Source organism: Crocodylus porosus, unplaced genomic scaffold, assembly GCF_001723895.1.
Source record: "Crocodylus porosus isolate Cpor-Errol unplaced genomic scaffold, CroPor_comp1, whole genome shotgun sequence".
NCBI lineage: Eukaryota > Metazoa > Chordata > Crocodylia > Crocodylidae > Crocodylus > Crocodylus porosus.
The window spans coordinates 35,700,404-35,723,266 of NW_017728931.1; the positions used below are offsets into that span (position 1 = coordinate 35,700,404).

General features: G+C 41.9%; 1 protein-coding gene across 1 annotated transcript in view; it reads right to left on the minus strand.

Moving 5' to 3' along the window:
- The window catches only part of LOC109315922 (serine/threonine-protein kinase WNK1-like), a 156,257-nt gene extending 153,469 nt beyond the window's left edge, over positions 1 to 2,788 (minus strand). Inside the window, exon 1 of the mRNA XM_019543883.1 lies at positions 2,727 to 2,788. Coding sequence (XP_019399428.1) covers positions 2,727 to 2,788 — 62 coding nt within the window. The remainder of the gene's footprint in view (positions 1 to 2,726) is intronic.
- Between the last annotated feature and the right edge of the window lie 20,075 nt (positions 2,789 to 22,863).

A 22,863-nucleotide genomic window follows, 5' to 3' on the forward strand; every position in this document is an offset into this window, starting at 1 on the left:
TGTGTGTGTGTGTGTGTGTGTGTGTGTGTGTGTGTGTGTGTGTGTGTGTGTGTGTGTGTGTGTGTGTGTCCTAGATAGCATTTGTTACAAGGTCACATGCTTGCTGGAATCAGCATTTTACTCTGCATTTTTCTGTGCCTACAGTGAATGTCTGGGGTGTCGTCTTTGTCTTCTTTTTTCTTTTTTGCCTCATGCTTGAGTGAGCTTTGCACTTCACAGTTGTATCATATTCATGATACAACTAAGGCAAGCACAAAGGCAGGGGCATTGGTTTAAAGTAGACATGGGATGAAAAATAAGGAGGGATGAGAGAGGCATGATAAAGAAAAGAATTTCATAAAGAGATGATGTTGTACTTGTATTGTGCTGCTGTGAGTTTTCAACTTGTCTTATTTGCCATTTTCCAACTGCAGCTACTGGAAATCAACGGCTTCTGATCGAGGACCCAGTCCTGCTCCTTTCTTTATCCATTTGAGAAAGATACCATTGACTTCAGTCAAAACAGGAGAAGGCCTAGAGAACAGTAAAAACAACAACCCAAGGTTTTTTAGCAGTACAGTATATGGCCAAAGGAAAGCCTAAGTCTGTTTCTGTTATCTATCCCAGCTATGCAACTGGAAGGTGCTCTCAATTCCCACTGAAGGCTGTGGGAGTAAAAAAGACTCAGGCCCTCATGCTTGCACTTGACACTTTATAGGATCATGCCTTTAATAACACAAGGGCACAATAGAAAGAGCAATATGTAACCATGTGACTGAAGACAGCATTATAAATGTTCTGTGAACTTCTTGGATCATTCTTTCTCTCTTTGTAAAATCCTTAACACAACTGTTCAGTTCACATATTTTGCAGAACTTTGTACAGTCATTTTCATCCTCTCCCCTGCAGAGGGGGGGAATCAGTTTCCCCGTTGTCTGTGTGATTCTTTCAGACAGTGTAACTGAGTGGGTGTCTGAGCAGGGAGAAAAAAGAGGCTGGACCATAATGTACCTCCGTATTCTCCAGCTGATGGATGGTCTACAGTGGCAACTCTTGCCGCAAAGCAAACCCTTATTGTAAATATAATACACCAGTACTAAAAAGGACTTAAACCGGTGCAGCTTGTCTAGAATTGTTTAAACAAGGGTGATCCCACTGTGCACAGGAGATTGGACTACATGACCTCCTGAGGTCTCTTCCAGACATAATTTCCATGATTCTGACAGTTTATAGGGTAAGCTGTTCTACTGCCAGCTGTTTGCAGTAGGATGTTTTGGCTCTGGTGCATTTATATCGTGTAACTATACTGGTGCAAACAATCCTCTGCACAGTGGTTTTAGGGCCCACTTTCACTTGGCATAGATTAGAGCAGCTCTCAGACGGCTCTCATTTGCATCCATGGCGGTGCAAAAAATCAAGTAACTGCAGTTGACTCACTGACAGTGCTCTCCTTTCTTCTGCAAAGTAAGTAAAATTCCACAGGGAATTATGTCGACCAGAGTTCTTGTGAGACCTGAATGCCATAAAAATCCACATGGGAAAGAAGAACCCTGGAGGAGAAATCTAGGCAGGTTTGCATATTAACGCTAAACCTTTGGCACACTTCCCAATCTTCACTGGGCTCTTGGGATAGCACCTGAATTATGTCAGCCTTGACAGGGCTTCAACATTTTTGGCAACCCTCTGACAGAATTTTAGGACCGTAGCAAATTGCTAGTGAATAACTCCATAACTAAATTCTGTCCTCTCCAAGCAACTGCTGTGCATGAAGTCTCACCAAGGATTCTTGAATAAAACAAATGTGAAGTTTCTAGGCTGAACCATTTCTTACATATGATGTGACAAAAAAAATCTTTAGAAATATTTTCAATAACATGTATTTTTTTTTTCTAAAGTTCTTATCTCAGGAACAAGTCGTCCAATTCATCTCAACATTTCCATAAAAACAATCCTCTGGCCAAAGACCACACATGGAAAATTTAATGACCACATATTAATACATCAGCCTCATCACAATCAGTTTATATGACCTGGCTTTCCCCTCACAACTGTGTAAATCAGAAGTATTTCTACTGAAGACAGTCATTAACTCTGAAGCAAAATAAATGCAAAGGAATATGCTGTAACAATTTTAACAAATATGCTAATGCTCTTTCTACACTGCATTTTTAAATCTTTAAACACCCCCAAAAAATTATCCCTGGAGCAAATGAGGGAAAAAACTGTATGCGTGGTGTTATATGTCAGGCAAGGACAAGAATAATGCCAAGGAGAAGGAGAAGGATATGATTGTTATGCTCCCACAACTGCAGCACTTTGTAAAAAACATTTGTATGATACTATTTCAGGGCAAATAAATGTTGAAACAGTGCAAGGTCAATACAAGATCTTTCTTGTATTCCCTAGTTATTGACATAACTCGGTGTGAAGTATATAGTGTCCATATTACATTCCTTGATGTAGAGATCTCTTGTCACATTCATTGAAAACAGCTGAACCCTGATAGTTGTCATGCTTTTTAGCTGGCAGGTGGGATGAATCTGAGCTCTGCTGGCTGTCACTCTCTTGAGACAGTGGGGAGAGTGATAGCTAACACTTGTATTTGTCTTTTCAGCCTTATTGTATTTATACTGGTGGATCCAGGCTAGGCAGCCTTCTCTTCTGGTGTGGGAAAGGCAGTCCAAGACACATTTTAGGGGGTTATGCTGATTCACTCCTGAAATTTCTTTTTAGTCTTATAGACCTACGCTTTAACTTTTTGCTTTATTTCATATTCTTTCTTGCCCTTTTCCCACTTCATCTCCTCCATCTTAACTGCTTTCTCTTTGAATGGGGAAAGCTATTTCCAACTCCAACTCCACACCATTAACAATTTCTCCTGTTCTGTCCATTCTATCCTTCATCTGTTTCTTTTCTGTTCTGTTAGGATCCTTATTTTCAAAAGTGTAATCTTCTCATTTACCAGCTCCAATGTTAAGCACTGAATTTGGTCTGTAAACCTTGTAACCTCTTTCCAATCCATCTGTTCCTTCATTTCCAGCCTCCTCTCCTCTTGATTTTGCTTATTTGATTTCCCCTCAGGCCATTAACAACTCCACTGTCAGGAATTTTCTTTTTTCTTATTACTTCTCTTCCCTCACCCTCTTTCTCTTCTTTCTTCTCCTTTATATTGTAAATGATGTTCTGTAAAATATGTAAGCTTTCCAGAAGCACTTCTCTGGCAATTACCTCTGCTCTCTCTTCAATTATTTCTTCCCATAAACTATTAACTGCTGCTCAGGACAACTGGGCAAACACTATGCCAATGATTCTCTGCCTTTTTAGACTCAAGGCACCCCTTATTAGACTTAAGACAGGCCTCAGAAAATGCCAGCTCTTAGCTTTCACCATTTTGTGATGGGGGGGGGGGAATAATTCCTCTGCTGCAAAGAACTCAGAAAGATTACAACAGGTTCCAGAAAGTTTTTGACATTTGATTCCTATTTGAAAATTCTAGGTTTATCTTGTGAATTATATTTAGGTGTTTGCACACCTAACAGCCTAAGATGACTGGTATGCTTTAATGCAACAATAGCTATAAAACACTCTGCTTGAGGAGGACAAAAACAGTCCAACCGCCTAGAGTGGCACAAGTCACTATTGCAGGGTGATTTTTCCTAGCATGACTCCACTTTCTTTGAAGTATCTTGTACCACGGATGGTGCTTTGACTCCTCATGCCTGAAGTTCCCAGTCATAAGAAGCTGGCTCTCTGCACTCCCTCTTTTCTTGAGTAGCCTTACAAGTATGGCTGGAGCATGGTATACAAGAGTGCATTATCACTATCAGGAACCATTCTGCAGATACTTTCTTCCAGGAATAGTGCTTACTACTGCAAGTGTTTGCAGGATCAGGCTTTGAGTGATTACATGATTCCAAGTGCTGAGACTAAAACAAACAGCAGTGTATGCCATGAAAGTGTAAGCACTTTTAAACTCTTGTACTATATTAAAAATCCTGAACCAAACATTAGTTGCGAAGACTGATTACCATGTTACAATGCAAGATCATAGTGATGGCTGTAGTTTTGAGGTGAAATTTTTAAATCTTCAGCAAACACAAACACACATACATTAAGGCCTCTAATTTATTAGTGCTAAATTACATTTAAATGTGTTGTTGGGAATATATTTACAACATAAATCTCTGCAGCAGTACTGAATAGCCTCCAGAAAAGAATGCTACTGGCAGTGCTCCAAGAAATAATCTTGCAGTACCAGCTAGATTTGGTATAAACTGAGGCAGAAGTACCATAACAGACTGATGTTGTGTAAATTCTGCACTTAACTTTTGCAGAAGATTTCTTGCCAGCACTGAAAATTTCTCAGCCAAATTTTGGCTTTTCTCACAAAAATTAAAAATGAAACCCTGGTCAGATACATTCTCCCTCCCCTTTGTTCTTACCAACATGCAACACAAAAAATACTACATCATTCATGATTAGTTTTAACTTCAAATCATCACATAAGAAACAAATTAACAACTTCTTAAATTCTTGTTTGTGGGATCATAAAGTACGCCATATGAAAAGTACATGCAATCTATTTAAAGTTAGCTATTATTATTACCAAATACAAACACTTGTAAAATTGCTCTATTCATGCAAGACTGGATCTGAATGGAGTATATATGGTATCACTCCCCAAAGAACCTCTTTGTATCACACAAATTGTCCATGATTCCCTAATTTTCTTCCCTCTATTACCAGTTAGCTTTTAGTAACTATTTTCTCTTTTCTTCCCTTACACATGGCAAAAGAAGGACCTGCAAAAGTATCATGTGTATCAACAGTATCTTTGTTTCCTTTTGCAGTTTCTATTTTCTTTCTTGCTTCCGTGAAAGGAGTTACTTATTGTGATGCAGGGAAGTAGTGTTAGGAGTACTGGGATGAATTTCGGAAAGGAAAATGTGGGCTGAATGACAGAAAGAGCTTTCTTGCAGATGTATCTGGCTGTGGATTGTTTCCCAAAAGGAGGGAGTAGATGTCCCAATACTTGACATGCTTTGGATGACACACCAAAAAGGCCACTTAAAATCTACTAAGTTAAAACAATCCAAATAAAAGACCTATATAACTGAAGTCCATTAAAAGTTCATATCCATACTTTTTACACTAAATGGTATAAACTGTCCCATGTGGCCCAGGTACTAACAGTAATAGCAAGCCCATCACTACAGCTGAATGGCATTAGGATATAGCCAGACCAGGTTCTTTGAGTGAATCTGATATCTTTTATTAGACCAACTTAAATAGTTGGATTTTTTTTTTTTTAGCAAGCTTTCGGGTTTAAAAACCCTTCGTCAGGCTGAGGAAGTCTCTGCAGTTGGTGTGTGCTCTTGGATGGAATGAATAGTGAAGAAGCCAGAGGATGGGTTGGTATGCATGCAAGACAGGCAGTCAGTGAAGATGTAAGCTGAGGAGTCAGTGGATGAGAGACAGGCTGGGTGGGTGGGGAGAAGGGGATTGAATGTAGCAGTTAAATAGTGGAAAGGTACCTGGGGAGTCAGAAGTCAAGCAGGTTATAATGCATCATAAATCCAATGTCTATGATTTTTTGTATCCAGGAGGTTGATGAAGTGAAGTGCATAGGCTCATCTCTGAGAAGTGTTTTGTAAGTTTCCTTTGAGGATTAGAATGGAGAGATTGGATCTGTCAGTTCTAATCCTCAAAGGAAACTTACAAAACACTTCTCAGAGAGGAGGCTATGAACTTCACTTCATCAACCTCCTGGATACAAAATATCATGGATTAAATATAGACATTGGATCTTTTTTGTGACTACTGCGCAATAGCGTTGCATCACTGTTGCCACATGATGCTACTGCACAGTAGTATCTGGATACTGTGCAGTCAGCATCTCATGCAGATACGGCCAGCAGGTAGCTTTGTTCTAAATCTGAGAGACTGGGACTGGACAGAATCCAAATGAAATCCTAATGTTTTTCTTTAGAATCTATTACAACTTGATGACTTCAGTACTCTGCTGAACTAACTATAGAGGAAGAAAGTGTTAGTAGCCATGCAGAGGTCTCCACACGCCACAAATGGCCACATCCCATGAATTGCCATGCAGGGCACCTTAAGGTCTTTGGAAAGAAGAAAGACATGCCAAAATATAAAATATTCCTAGAGTGGGAGATAAGGAAGGCATCTGAGTAGCATTTGAATAAGAGAAGAACAAAAAATGGTTGTCAGGATATGGAGAATTGGTAAAAGCAGGAGGAGGATTACATACTAAGATTGCAGATGAACACAGGAAGCAAAACCTTTAGAACTGCTTTTATTTGTACTGTTATTTTTTTCCTACTTATACACTGTCTTTTATTAGTATCATGACTAAACACCACAATGTTAATAATATGTAAGACACTACAAAAATGAGAGATCCCTATCAGGCAAATGGCGATGAATTTGCCTCAGTTTGTTAGTCAGACCATTGAGAAAGGAACGCTGAGAGCACAGCTGAACCTAGTAACCTAGCATTTCCTCCACCAGTGTTGGTTAAGTACCTTCCTGTCTAACAACTTTGCTTTTATTCTCTTTTACACCTTCCAGACTGCCTTATTCATATGCAATGAACCCTTCACTACTTGCTCAAACAGATCACATGTAATTCTGATTGCTGGGACACAGAACATCTCCACAAGTGTCACCTACACCCACATCTGAGCCCCAGTTTATGTGCTGGATTGGATTCTTGTTTGTTGAACGTTTGTTATAAAATCGGTGATGCCATTGTTCTACCAGGGAAAACAGCTTTTTATTTTAAATGCTTTGATGAGCATCAACAAGAGACATCTTTTCAAAGAATTGATGATTACACTGTCAGAAAATTGTTCCCATGCCCTCACCCACATCCCGTGATGATGAAACCAGCATGCACTATACTGTATGTAATTGGAAAGAAGATGACTAACATGAGCTAATTTACTGCTCAATCTGTTGCCCACAGCAGCTACTGGGCTGATTCACACCTGCTGGCGCAGAGGGGCGGGATTTTCAGAAAGGGTAAATTAACCCCAGATATTCTCTTGGGAGACAGCAACCAGGAGAGGACCCTGCCATAGAGGCTGCTAATGGGATATTCTGCATAAGTATATCCACTAGGGGGCCTGGTCATGACTTTCCCTGGCCAGCCCTGTGCTAGGTTGTCCCTGAACTAGAACCTGCAGACTTTCTGCTGCTGCAACCCTTTGGAGCACAGGGTCCCAAGATGGAACCGAGCCCATTGGTACTGGATGTTAATTCATATTTTCCTTACCATTTGTTGCTTCAGCAACAAAGTATTGGCAGAGGACTTCCTGTATCATATTTGAGCTGTTGACACTTGCAGCACTGCTGGACTCTGACATCCTAAGAGTTTCTGGCTGGTGATATTTACTAGCCCTTCCTGCCTCCTTACTCCCTTCCCTATTGAAAACCTCTATCTTGTTTTCCTAATACTGAGCCAAATAAAATATACCAAAATAACATTAGGGACAGGGAAGACTTCCTGTCTCAGCTTTTGCTCTCAGAGTTGCATTCAGGCAGCACTTGACTGCTATCCAAAGCAATTCTGGGATAATCCAGGCAAGGGCTCATTAACAAGAATGTGTACATTGTAATCCAAGTGGGTTACCAAGGATTCCCATATAAGCAGAGACCCCAGTTTTTCTCTTGTTTAGGGTGGTCAAAATGTCCCTTACCATCCTTTCGTATAAGACAGAGCCCTTAGAAATCCAAACATCTTGCATGTTGGCAAGCCAGCTGCTATAAACTTCAAAGTGGTGAGCCACCCAGTCTTGCATCACAATGAAGGAGTAGCCTTTCTGGTTGACATACTGGGGCATTACTGTGACGGGCATTAAACAGGTAAATGAGCAATATTTGTATCATGGCTGGAGAATCCCAACTAATTTCTGGAAGCCTTTTACAGTTTCAGGGATATTTTTGTGAGCACTCACATAATTCTGCTGCACTTGTACAACTTCTTCAATGGTGGCCATGGCCATGCCAAGAATGTGTGCCAGCAGGCAGCAATTTATATCATTACCCATCTCTACAAACCTGTTTGCATCCAGGTCAGGTCTAGTTGTGACAGAGGCCCTGTCAGGATATTACAGGATATGGACAAAGGCCCCTGCATCCCGATGACATCCACTTGCCTTGCTTGCACCAGGGCGGGTGTCTGTCAGCAAAATTGGGTCAGAATTCTTCTCCATTATCTCACCTACCATGATTTTGATGATTGAACTAAATTTGGGAGGATGGTGGTTTTCCTGACCCAAAACTGACTGCTGTTTATGCAGATGGAAGGTGCGGCCAGATAAAAAAAGGATAAGAAAAATAAAGAAAACTCAAAATCCTGGGAGCATCTTCGCTCTCTCTCTGCCCACAGGTCAGGACCTCTGGGCCTCCTCTCCTTCCCCATTTATCTTCTGGGTACCCTTGATCCCGGCTCCAGTGATGGAGCATTTTTTTTTCTGCTCCCCACTAATTGCTATCAGCCAGCTTAATTGAACACCTGCCGCAGTCAATTAGTGCAGAGCTGGGGTTTCCTCTCCTTTTTTTTTTTATCTCCTCTGAACTCCTCTGAGCTCTGTAGACCAAATAGGTCTGCTGCCCCATTCCCAGGGACCTCAGTCCTGGCCGGCAGATGGGTATTTCCCCTCAGTGTCAGCCCACCTCCCAGCATTACATCATCCTAGTCTCAAGAATATTAGGACTTGGTCCACAGCAGACTTGGTCTACTTTGTTATAGTTCAAAGCCAGGGAATGCATTAGATGGGCCTTGTCATCAGGTGTCTCCAGTTATTATTTATCTGAAGGCACCTCTTATGTATTGTGCTCATGCACAGTTAGATAACTGGTGCCCTGTCCCTTTGAGAGAAGCGCAGGAAGTGACTGTAAGACTCTAAGGTCACTCTCGCTATGTGGGCTGAGTTGAGCTGGCAAGAGCAGAGTGTGTCTGAACAGCCTTTTAATAAGACCTTGTTTAGCTTAACCTACCCTATATGGATTTTGATTGCTATAATCAGTCTAAGCCAATATGTCCTTTGCCAGTGACCAAGGTGATTTTCTATGATTTTAACAGCAAGATTTTTAATCTCCTTCTGATTTCCATTGTTACCTCTTTTGACTTATTAAAACCACATGGTTCCTCTGTGCCATCATTTCTGGGTGTTAATGCACTTCTGTGGTGTTTTCCATTCTAGTGTTTGTGATAGCAAACATGGTGTTACTGACTACTTATTCTAGGATTCAGAGTTTTTAAGGCCAGAAGGAGGAAAGGCCATTATGATAATCCAACTTGATTTCCTACCAAAAAAAGACAATATAATTTCACCCACTGCTTCTTGTGTGAAACACCATAACTTCTAGTGGGCTTCATCATATGTTTGAAAAAGGCATTCAGTACTTATACCAAATGTCCAGCTATTTTGGAAACTATTCAATAGTCTTTGTTCAAAAGAATACGGTAAGGCAGTGCTATAAACTAAATGTTCCAGAGATCCTCCAGCAATGTGGATCACTGTGATCTTCAAGTTCTGATTCTGCATCTTTTTTCTTGCAGCCATATTGATTGTAGACATTTCAGTGAAAGTCATTCATAGTACACTGTGTTATTCAAAATGCAAACAAAAATATTAGGGCACACAAGGACTGGGATGGAAAATAACACTGAAAATACTATAGTGCTACAATATAAATCAGGGTGCATCCTCCCCTGGAACACTTTACTCAGTTCCAGTTTCCCCATTAAAAAAAAATGGTAAAGCAGAAACAGAGGAACTGAGAGATGGAGCATAGACAACTAAGACAGAGGAAAACTATCAAGTGGACAAAGGATAAGGAACAATGACTCAGGACTGAAACTTGTTCTTCAGCCAGTAGAACGGTGCCTCCTGATTCCCACAAAGAGGCTTCTTTTGAAGAAAAAATGGTTGATAGTGATACCAGGTAGGTGGTATCACTTCAGTCTGCAGGGAAGTGCTGGTTGTCTCTGTCTGTTTTAGCTAGCAGTGTGCTTTTTTCCAACCTTCCTCATTAGTCTTTTCCTTTTGGGACCTGCTTTTTTTTTTTTTTTTTAGCTCAAATGCAAGGAGGGTCTTCTCCCAGTTTTCTCTTCACACATGGGATAGTGACATCTGACAGATAATACTTCTCATAGTTTCAATGAGTTTTAGGGATGCTGCTAAGGTTTTGACAACTCTTACAGCTTCTTGAAAGCTTTACTTTGATATCTATTCCATTTCCTTTTCTGTTGTCCCCTATCCATATTATCTGCTCCAACTGAATAATCAGATGATTAGTCCAGCTTGAGATGCATGGAGCCAAAACCTCAGCTGATGTAAAATGACTTCAGTGGAGTTATGCTAATTTCTACCAGCTGAGGCTCTGACTATCCTAAATTTCCATCCATTCTGCCCCATTCTTCTCTTCTCCTTCTTCATTTACTGTCTTGCTTTTTTTATTTGAGGAAATTTACATACAACCTCCAAAGGAGTTTGCAGCTCATAAGGAACTGTGAGATATTAACATGTTGCAGCAACTATAATTCTCCCTAATGTATCAACAGCCCCTCAGAAGGAACAGTGTTTGTCAGATTTCCAAGCAATGACCTCACGGCACCAGCTGGATTTCACATTTGATAACATTGTGCCTCTACCTTTTTTCAGAGTTACTGATGTGCTGATCCTATGGATCCTACTTCTGGGTCTTTCAGGTACTATGATGGCTCTACATCGACAGCAGTTAAGGAAAAACTGCAGACTACAATTCCACTACAACAGCAAATCACAAACTCTGCTCTATGGAACAATAAAGTGCTTCAGATAACAAGCACATGAGTATTCATGTGACCAGGAGACTACCAAGAAATAAATATTACTTCTACAAAAAATCAAATATCAATAAGAGATTCACCACTTTCATCACTATCCAATCACCTTCCATCCCAGAAGGCAATTCAGACCACTTTTATACTATAAAAATAGTGAGATGAATGTCTATGATATCTTTGATCTGAGTCCTGGTCTCAGAAGGGTCTTTTTTATGATCTTTATAGATATGTCAGGCTAATCTGTTCACAGTACATTGAACAGTAGGACCCCCTGCCTCTTACTTTTTCTTGGTGATTTCCTTTCAGCCATTTCTTGTTCACTGGTTGGGTTGTTTTCCATTTTGGCTTATTTTTGGCTTACATTTCCTTTTCAAGGGCATCCTTTATTGTTTAGTTGAGTGACACCATGCAAGGTTCTTTTCTGCCACTTCACAGTTGTCGCATCTTTCTTACTTTCCTTAATCTTTGCTAAACACCTGATAATTCAGTTCTTCGCCTCTGCTTAAGAACACTGATGATGCCATTCTTCCTGGTTCATCTGGTTTCAAGGAATTACTGTATTTACTCAAATATAAGATGACACTGATTATAAGACAACCTCCCAACAATTAGGTTCTATATATGGAAAATTGACGTAATTTTCCAGGTATAGAATCTAATTATTGGAGGTCTGTCTTGAATTTTTCCCTCTCCTACTGCTACAACAGAGAAAATAAATATGGGGGATCAGGTAGGCCCTTTTGCCTTCTGTCTTATCAACTTCTCCTCCTATCCCCACCCCCCCATCCTTAATGCCCTTAGCACTTGGAAGTGATGATCAAATCTGAAAAAAAAACCTGACATTGAAATAAACATAGCTGTAGTAATTTCCATATAGTACCCATAGACTTAGTTCATACAGAATTGATGCATTTTACCTTTTTTGAGATTGCTGCCAGATTTAGCACAGGTACTCCCTAAATGCACTTTTAAATAGCACTTCTCTACCTATTTGTATATAGTACAAACTATGCATGATCTTAGTCCAAAGCCAAAAGGCATATAATTCACTGGGCTGCACCTCAGCAGAGTCAACAGCATTTCAAGCCATGATGACTGCAGAGCTCAGCACTGCTCAGTGCGTGTGTACTCCAGACACCCTTCCCCACCAAGGCACACACAAAGGATCCATGTGGTAATTAGCCCCCCACTCATGACTGGAACCGGGTGTTCTTGTCACGAGTCCTGGAATCCTCCAAAAATTGATATACAGATGAGGTGCAAGGCAACCTGGTCCAGGTTCACCTCACTGGGGGGCAAGGTCATGCTACTCCTATGTGACAGGCTGAGAGAAGGAAGACAGAAGGATTCAGGGTGAACTGTTTGGGGCCCCATTTGGTCATGTTTACCAGATATTTAAGGCTGGTAAAAAAACAGGAATGATTGGGAATGAGAAAAAAAGGTGCAGCTCAGCTGTGGAAGTGAACAGAAAGTCAAAATATATTCAATTAGTAGCTCACCATGGCATGGAAAAAAGTCAGTGCTGAGGGGGACTGCACTCAATGTGTACTACCATATATCTTATTTAGAGGAGTTACACTAATTTATCCTAATGTGGGGGTTATGCTCAGTGTTGGCTGCATTTAATCAACTTCATAACTGGTTTCCATTATTGAACATATGTTGCTTTTAGGAGCAATTAAAAATAGACAATGTGCTTAATGAAATTTCCTTGTATGCAAATTTAAAACAAGGGGCCTTTTCCTGATGTTGACTGTGGGAACTGTCTGATATTTGAGTAGATATGGTAACTTTTATACTTCCAATTGGAAGTTCTCTTTTTGCTGTTCAAAGGATTTAATAATTTATATCCACTATAACTGCCTCAAGCTTATCCATTCTTTATTAGCAGTTACTCAAACAGCTGATTTCTCTCCTTTCTCCCCTCAGAACTTCCAAACAAAGGAAAACAGAGCCTACCAAAGAACTTCTCATTTTCAGTCACCCAACTGTACCTGCTTCTCTTATTTTAACAGCGGTCACTAACTCTGGAACTTCCCTGACTGCTGTTCATGAGCTAATCTATCCCCTTTTATCAAAAGACTAACATATGTCCTTTGAGTCAAATGCTGCTCTTAGCACCTGGATGTGCAACATGTTTATACCAGTGTAATCTGTTGTTATACTAGTATAAAAATGGAGTGGGCACATAACTTAAATAACCCTACACCAGTGTAGCTTGGATCCAGTATAGAGTTGTGTGACAGGCTTACAACCACCGCACTACCAATGGCATACCTTGCCTTTATGGCTATGTTATACTGAGGTCTACTGTCCTGCCACAACTTATTGTAGAGTGGGATTTTACCTCTGGAGGCGTTTAGTGGTCTCCCTGGGACCACAGGTGACTCTGCTGGCATGTCTTCTGCGGGGGGCTCCTTCTCCACTACACCCCACCCTTTTCCATCAGGTGCTACAGATCAGCCTTGATGGTGTTCCAGTGTGATGATGGGGCCCACTCCTCCTGTGCTGAGGCCTGGTAATGAGGGTGATGTCAAGAGGTCTGGCTGCAGCCCTGTAGGCTAGAAAATTACAACACAACAGTAATTCAACTAAAATAGTTCAGGTGATGTGGTCGCCAGGGCAACAGTGTCCGCCACACTAAGCGTTTTCCCTCAGCACATGGGGTTTGTTGATGTTGGGTGCACCCTTCCACCATGTAGACTCACATCCTGGATGCCCCTTTGATGGGCATATGTCTTAGACCAGATTCTGCCTGACCAACTGTTGTGACGTTGTGAGGTGTGTTCTTCCACACCCATGAGGCACTCGTGGCTCTGCCAATTCCCCGCTGGGAGGCTCTAGGTCTGCAGATGCTCCATCTGGATGTGTGGTGCTGCAGGGTCCTGTGCTGAGTCCTCCCCTTGGCAGGCTCTGGTAGTGGCCACTGGGCTGCCCCCCCTCCCCAGCTGACCTCTATACTCTTGTGGGGGTTGTTGCAGGTGCTGGAAAGCAGTGTCAGGTCTGGGCCACTTGGCCCATCAGCTGCAACACTCAGGCTGATGACTGGTTCAATTCCTGGGGTTGCTGTAGTGATCTGGGCTTTCCCTATCTTCCTGGGGTGCTCAGCCCTGGGGAAAGCACCCAGCTTGCTGCTGGATATATACTGCATGTCCAGGTCTTCCCTGGATGCTTCAGCAGTGAGACAGGCAGGTGCTGCCTCTCTGGGCATGCTGGCCCTGCACAGATGTGCCGTATCCCTTCTAGCCACAGCGAGAGCATTTGACTCTGCTGCTAGTACTCCCATGTCTCTCTCCCCTGGTTCAACTTCTCGGCTTCTTTTAAGCCTGGAGCCTTTTAAGCCAAGCACCGGACCAACTGGCAAGGCTTCCTCTGGCTGCTTGATGCCAGCCAGCTTGTCCTTAGACTTGACACTTGGATGCTGGTGCAGCAGTAAGTAGAACATGAGCTTGTCACAAGCAGCTTTAGGAAAAAACAAAAATAATACTACACCGGTATAACTTACATTAGGAGTTGTATGTCCACTTCTATCCTGGCGTGGCAGTTTGCACAATGTAAACAGGCTATTATCTGTTCCCCTATTAGCTGCTGGTGAGGCTTGGTAATAGCACATATTGTGGCAAATACCCTGGGACTAGGTTATGAAACTCAACCCATACTCTGGACTGGATCTGGATTGTGGAGTTCCTTTTGGGTTGGATTGCAGCAAAAGTTGGCAATGGCCACAGGCCTGATATTGGGGCCAGCAGTGGCAGTGGGACTGGTGCAGATAATGGTGGGGACAGCGACACCTGTGGCTATGGTGGGGTGACAGGACTGATGGGGGTGGGGAGGGGGTGGTGATAGTGAGGTCTGTCAAGGATTATGGTGGCTGTGGCAGGACCAGTGGCAATAGGGAAAGCAGAATGCAGAATAAATGGGGCTGTATTTGCACAACACTCACTCACATTCCTGCTGCCTATCATCATGTTGGCTAAAGATTCTGCAGTACGTCACTCTCCCCTGGATACGCCCCACCCCCAACTTACAGTAGCCCTCTGGTAGCCCAGATGGTCAGATGAAGCATCTCCCCAGGCTGGATCTGGTTCAGCCTGACATCAGTGCCCTAGGAAAACTAGTCCTCTGTCTTCTCTAGATACTGGTGTAACTTACATCATTGTACAAAACTGATTTAAATTACACAGATATTAACATGTTGTGTGTCCCAACCTTTATTTAAATCCATGCTACTTCTACTAAGGGCAGAGACTGCATAAGTATAACCAACAACAGAAATTCACCCTGTAATTTGGGCTGCATATTATTTCTGACAAATAATATTCAAAACGCATTTGTGAATCTCTTTTACTATATTGTCTAGTAATTCTTCAGACAACCTTTGAAATGCAGAGAATTTCACAAAGAGCTTGTGGTGCCATTTTAATCATAGCTGTTCTTTCATTTTAAGGGCCAAATTGCGTCTCATGTGTGCATATGAAATTCCTGATAAAATCAGTTAGCGATATTGTGCATATCTATGAGAAGAATTTGATCCTGAGAAAGTATTGTTTTTTTCTTTCTGTATTATAATCCTCCATAAATCTATTTAGCAAACTTGCTTTTACCAAATATACATTTTTTTGGGAATAAATACTACATTATAACCATCCAGCTGCAAATTCCTTTTATGTGTTAAGACCAATTAGCTTATTATACGTTCTCTTAAAACTGATACCATCCCATAACCTTGCAATTCCAAGTATGAAAGACTCCTATTGATTGTACTGGGCTTTGGATCAGGCTGTATAAACAGTTCTGTATTCCAGGATTCTTCCCTATGGGATTCTTCATTATCTGTTGTCAACTATTGTACTAATGGTTCCATGCAGAGCACACAAACAAATGAGGAGATTGGCTGGTGGGTTTCTATTGTTTTAAGCAGCCAGTTCTGTACTTATATCAATATTGTTATTGGTGTACTTAAAATAATATACAGAGTAGATGACTGGAAAAAGGGAGGGGGATGAGGGAGGTGTAGGAAATGCCTATGCTGCTGGAAAAGCAAAAAATACAGGATTAGCACTCTGATGATTTTTACACCAGTGAAACAGCATTTATTTACACCAACAGAGGTAAAAGGAGAATCAAACTTTTATACAAAGAAGACATTTAAAATAGATAAACAACATAGTTAAACACAATAAACGAGGCTTGAAACATTTTTTTAAAGTGTTCATGGTTGTGAGAAAGAAGTTTCAATCTTAGTGTGTTCTCCGCATTTCTGTGGTATCCCCTGACGTACAGTCCCTTACAGCTTACCACAGGGGAATCTTTCCAATGGGACTTTCAAAACTGAAGTCTTGTCTACTCTACATTTTTCTCATTTGATTAATATTGTTCCCTGTGTCAAAGGCCAACATTACTACTACCCCTCTGTGCTACTGCAGTCTGTGCACAAGTGACCCCTACCCTGCCAGAGGCTGCACTTCAATGGTTTTTATGTTTGTAAATGTAAAATGTAATTATGTGTTTAAAAAGTGCTATTTTTAAGTTCCTGTTTTCCTTTTCTAATATCTAGAGTTCTAAAATTTTCTACTATGTACACCATCAATCTATCATTTGGCATCAGGGATGGTTGAAGGCCCCAGGGTGTCTCAGTTACATTCATCTTTTAGTAGCATTGAGGTTATCACGATGGTCCAGGACAGTGGTGCCCAACCTTTTCACCTCACTGCCTGGATGAATGGTGCCAGTTTGGTCTGCAGGCTGGATACAGTCTGTGGTCCTGATCTGGTGAACAATGCTAACCTGGCCAGAGCCCATTCAGCTGTGTGGGGCCAGGGCCCAATGAAGCTAGGGCCTGATAAAGCTGCATGGTACACCTCAGTACACAGGCCCGAGAAGAGTATTGTGATACCCAAAAGCTTGTGTCTGTCTATCCCAACCATACAGTTGATGTGATAAAAGATATCCCTCACAAGAATTCTTGCCTCTCAGTTACACTTACATATCCATCCATACATAAACAACAACAATAAGCCAAGGTCATAATCCTGAGTGATGATGGGAGCATCTCCTTCCTTTTCCACTTCCAAGAAAACAAACCATTTTTACACTCCAGTTCTCTAGCTCCACAAAGTCCACTCCTATGAAAAAATGACTTGTCCCCTGCTGCACAGGTAGGGAGGTATCCATGGAAAGCAGGATCCTTCTGGCTACTAAGTGGTAGGATATTATGCCCTCCTTTTTCTTTTGGATAGGAAATCTCTCACTCTTTTCAATCCTCTCTACCTCTGGTTCCTTTGTGCTGAAAGGTAAAATGCTTCTCTCACCTCAGGACTGCAGTGGGGCAGAGAAACTGTCCCTTTTTGCAGCTTCCAGCTAAAAGTAACCACTGTCCCCTCCTTGTCTTGGTTGCTGGTGATCCACTTTTCCCCTCTCTCTCCATCCTATAAGCCAGCAATACTGAATAGCACATAGTTCCAGCAGCTTTTAATGGTGAGACAAAGCAGCTGGGTTTGAAGCTTCCAGGGTAGGGATGCACTGAAGGCTAACCTACATTTTCAGGTAATTAGGATAACATTTCAGTTTTACAGGAAGCCATTTTACTTGGGGCAGTGACAAAGAATTTTCCAACCCAGTTGTCAAAGAAAAGTGCAGGAGTGAGTCTGCAAAAGTAATTTTAATATTGACTTAGAAAAATAAAGCAAGACCAGGATAAAGTTTAATTACTTTAAATGCCTATATTTTTTTTTCTTTTTGCCCGTCTCAGATCTAGAAAATGGCTGGCCTGCCAAGCTAGCTGGATTGGACATTCAACATCTCTTACAGGTAGTTTCCACCCTTCTCCTATGCATTTGGCCAAGCAAAAACTGTGTTTCTTTCTTGCCTGTGCTGTTACAATACCCAGGGAGTGACTACTTCTGTGGAAGGATCACAGATGTCTAATGCAATCACTGTTTTACTTAGCATTTTTATAAGATGTAGTGTTTGTATAAAATATCTCCATTATCATATTTGTTGGTGTTCAAAGTTCAGGCATTTCAATCCAAAAATAACTTCATAATTTTTAGTGGGCAATTGAAAACAAAAACAGAACATTTTTCCTTTGGGAACTATTTTTTTCTAGCAGAGAGAGAGTGTTAAGAAAAATTCCCTGTTTGTTCCAAAACAAACTGAATTTTCTGAACTGTCTTTTATAGTTCTGTATCTAATCTAAGCTAAACTAATTTAAATCTCAAATATTTTAGATCAGTGGCCAGTAACCTATTGCCCACAGGCTGGATCCAGCCTGAAAAGGTCTGATTCAGTGTGGGAGATGCAGTGGGCACCGATTTGAAGGAGCTGCATTAATTGATGATTTAAAAGGGGCACATTAAAGGGGTTAGTTCAGGCTTCTTGTTCTGTGCCTTTGCTGCCAAATTTGCCATTCCACACTAGTATTTGGAATAGCTTTCAGTGGGACCTGGTAAGCAGAATGGGGCAGAGAGCAGGGGAAGGATCAAAGCAACAGGGGACTGGCAACCTGTGGCAACAGCTGGATCTGCTGCTCTAAAAGGTTGCTGACCCCTGTTTTAGAGCACCAACCATGCTAATGTTTAACAGAATTCATCTCTGTGAAACAATTTGTGGGGAGGTATCTTGGTCCAGGTCCTAGCGCAGAGGTGTATCACAAACAACACTGTCATGATCAGCACCTTTGCTACAGAGTATTCAAGGACTTAATAGGCCTGGAATATGGACATTCCCCAATATTAAGACATCTGATCAGAGCCAGTGTGGAGAAAGCTTTCATTCCTAGGTTTGCAGTATCAGTGATCTCTGGATAAAAAGAGAATGCATTGCTGTCAACCTAGCAGCTTTCAAAGAATGACACTCACTCAGTAGCAGTCATGGACTAAGGTGAGGGTGGCTAAATTTTCTAACCCTTCTAGCCACAGGTCTTGCTATGAACATGAGCCAGAACCAGTGATCTACTTACCGCTCCCTGGCTATTTATTCATTTGCTGTTAGATGACCCTTTAGAATAAATAATAAGTAAGAATGAAAAAAATAGAAACTAATAACTGAACAGACAGTGGGGAAAAATGTATTTATTTAATTGCTTCTCTTTTTTTCAGGAGTCACATATCAACTGCCCAGAGCCACACATGGCTTGTGAGCTGTAGTTTGGCTATTCCTTGGGCAACAAACTCAAAACTAGAATGTAAAATTAGAGTAGCTCCAAGAACCACTCTAAGGCATCCAGAGCACCTCATGTGTCAGCGTCCCTGTGCTTCAAAATGGCTCATTGAATAAGCTTTAGATAAAATGTCCCTGCCACCATGTTGAAGGATGGGGACACTGATATACAAGATGCAGGAGGCTGATAGAGTGCAGTAATTGCCTCTCTTCAGCAGACTTGATTAATCGAATCTACTCCAATGCGCTGGAATTACAGTGCATTGGAGCAGCCTCACTGCTTGTGAACCCTAAAGTGCTACCCTGTCCCGCCTTCTTCTTATCTAGCAAGGTAAATCCTTCAAGTTAGGGATGAGACATGATGACAGGGTAGTATAGGGGAAATATACCTGCCCAACTGATTTTAAAGATCCCTTTAATTTTATTTGGAATGAAAATAAAAAATTGAAAACTACAGAAATAACAGAAAATGTGGAGAAGTATGAATAAAGATCATTCTGAGGATACCTAGTTTTAGGCCAGTGACTCACCAGTCATGGATACTCAGCACTCCTAAAATTCCTGCTTTGCCCACCACTCAAAGGTTCTGCAAGTGCTCCTGCCAGTGACTGGCATTTATATGGTATCTTTCGTCCAAAGACCTCCAAGTACCTAATAAAATAAGCAACTGATTGCTAACTATATATACAACAATCATTTTACTCACCACTGAAATTTAACCTCCTCTGGGATGGGAGGCAGTATTTTAAGCAGGGGTTCGTACTATTATTTAACAGTTTTGGCCAGAAATTGGAAAGCATCATATTCCATGAAGCTAGAATGGAATTTTAGATGGACAGAATTTAATTACCCAACAAGAATTTAATTGGGATGATAGGATATATTACATCCCTGCTCTTACAAAAAGTGACATGGGATTTTTTTTAATTGCTACACTTAGGACCTTAGTTTTACCTCTGAACTGAAAGATGGCATCCTTTAACACATGGTTTCTCTTAAACTCCAAGCTGGGATTGGTTCAATATTGGCTCACAAGTAAGAGTGGCACCTACTGAGTTTTGTGTGTATAGCTTTCTGTGGCAGTAGCTTTTTCCTGAGGTCTTATAACACTCAAGTATATTATAAAAAAAGAGGGCTATTGCAGGTCCACTACAAACAGACAGGGCAGAGGCTTTCCTTTCTCTGTACCAGTTCCATTAGATTTCAGCATGGATTGACAAGTCCATAAATAGCCAGGTCAGTCATCTGCTGGCTGCAGGTCAAGGGAAGCGTATAGATGATTTGTAGTGCATCAGAAAAAGAGTAAGCTATTTTTTTCCAGTTCAACTCAGAATGCATGCATAGAGGAACAGCTCTGCTGATGTAACTCAGTGGCAAATATATGTTACAAGGTTCCTTGCTGCACCAGTGTGCAGAGGATATGAGTCAGCTTCAGCCCCTGGTGAGCTTTAAGCTGTAGCAGCTCATACTTTTATCTCAGGAGGTCCCTGATTCAACTTCTCACGCACTGGCCATGGCTGCGGTTGTCCTAGGTACTGACTCAGCAGCAGCTGAGCAGCTTTTTTCATCTGTTCACTCAGGTTCCATGAAAGATGGATACAGAGATACAGGGCATGTCTACATAAGACGCTACCGGTGCAGTAGCTTAATAATACTGCTCAGTAGCACATCACAGCATGGACAGTGCTAATACACTATTGCACGGTATTATTAGGCTACTGCACAGTAGCATCACTAAAAAGACACTACTGTGCAGTAACTCTAGTTACTGTGCACCTATTTAACACTTGATTATACAAGTACTAAAATGCTCAGTAACCATTGTGCATTAATGAATGTGTAGAGGCACCCACAGAGGACCAAATTCTTTTCCCATTTAGTAACGTTAATGGAGCATCACAGGTGCAGAGGAGAGCAGGATTTGGCCTACTTCAAAACTTTTGGCCTACTCCAAGTCTTCTGACCTCAGCCAGATCAAGACAAATTTGGAGGAACTGGAATCTAACGAGAAAAATGTGGCCCCATAGTACTTAGTTGGCTGCTGTTCCCTGCATGGTTCCTAGGGCTACAAGAAACAGTTCAAAACATTTCTTATCCCAGAAGACTAATTAAAGAAACACTGTGCTTTAACAACTACTTGCCCTTGTAGTCAGAAAGTTCATTTCTGATTTGAGATACACAGATGAATACTGCTGTTGATGCCCTCAGGTTGTTATTTTCCATTAATTCATGCCTTAGCTCTACAACCTTACTTTGAGAAAGGCTAGTCACTGGCTCTCACACTCCTCGTGTTGGGGTACCCCATCTAGAATTAACAAATATCTTGATGATGAGGTCATAGATTAGAGCACAAATTATTTTATATAGTTACAGACAACCTGGTCTTAATCATGCAAAGTGAGGGACATTTTAGTTCTGACCCTACAAAGAGATCATCTGGCTTGCATTGAAGCTAAAGGTGCTGCTTATGTACACAGGTTTAAGTGCTTTGCTGGATTGAGAACTGAGTGCTTAGCACTTTGCAGGGCTTAACTGATCCAACATCAGTCTAATCCTGCTGATGCCTCTCGGTATTCCTGGGATTCACAGATTCATACAAGTTAGGAGCTGGAAGGGACATCACAAGATCATCAGGTCCAGCTCCCCTGCTCTAAGGCAGGAAAGACTGCTAGGGTCAAGCTGTGCATCCAGTCTTGTTTTGAAGATCTCCGGGGAAGCTGACTATGCCACCTCTGGAGGGATTCTGTTCCAGACTCTGGACACAAACTGTAAAGAAGTTTTTCCTTATTGTCAGGTCACTTGCAGACCTGTAGGATGCAATTGGTTCTAATTGATGATCTACATGCCCATGTTTCTCCTGCCATGACTTGATGTTAATAGAGTTGGTTCATTACCTGCATGTGTAGTCCAATTAGTAGTCTCACCATCATCTCGCGGGGTCCCGCATTCCTGAAGGCTCCACCACCCCTACACCCTTGCCCATTCCACCAGGTTTTGACCATCCAGTTGGTCCTGCCACGTGTCCTCGGTTCCCAACAAAAGACCAAAAAGAAAACAAGAAAACAGAGAAGGTTCTCTAGGCCTGCATCACTGTTCCTGCTGTTTGCAGCCAAGATCTAAACCAAAATTGACCTTCGTGTGATCAGTCCCTCTTTGGTGGCTCTCTCTCTCTCTCTCTCAGAGCCTCTTGTGGAGGTCGCCACGATTTCTTTTAACACCTTGAGTCCATCTTATTGGCTTGTGCCACTTTTACATGTATTATGGTACCACGAACGTCTATAGTGCCCCTCTATTAGGGCTACTACAGTACCAGTCTCACTCCCGGGCTCTGCCAGCTCCCGGCAGGTAAACAAACAGTTCTGCACCCCGCAGGGCCAGTAAACTTGGCTCTAAGTCCCCGCTGGAGTTTTTACTCTCTGAAAGCGTCTCCTACCAACACTCCATATCACTTTCAGAGTTCCCTGAAGTGTGTGTTGGCTCGCTCCTCCTCCTCCTCCTTGTTCCAGTTCTGCGCTCCTCCCGCTTTCCTGTCCCAGGCTCTTCTTTATACCAGCGTTGGAGTTCTCTGCCCCTCCCCTCCTGAAGCACCTGGGCTCCTTGGGGCTGCAGACCTGGGGCCACCGAGCCTGTTTAGCCCAGGTGCTTTGGAGCCCGGTGGCTCCTTCTCTCTCTCACACTTATGTCTTCCTTGTCTGAAGCAATCTTTTATCTGTTTATGACCATTATTACCAGTCTTCCCCTGGGGTGCCTTGGTGAACAGATGTTCTCTTAACCCCTGGTGTTCACCCCTTATATATTTAAAGGCTGCCACAAAGTCAGATCAGGTTCCTGTTGTCTCAGGTCCCAAGACATGCAGTACCAGG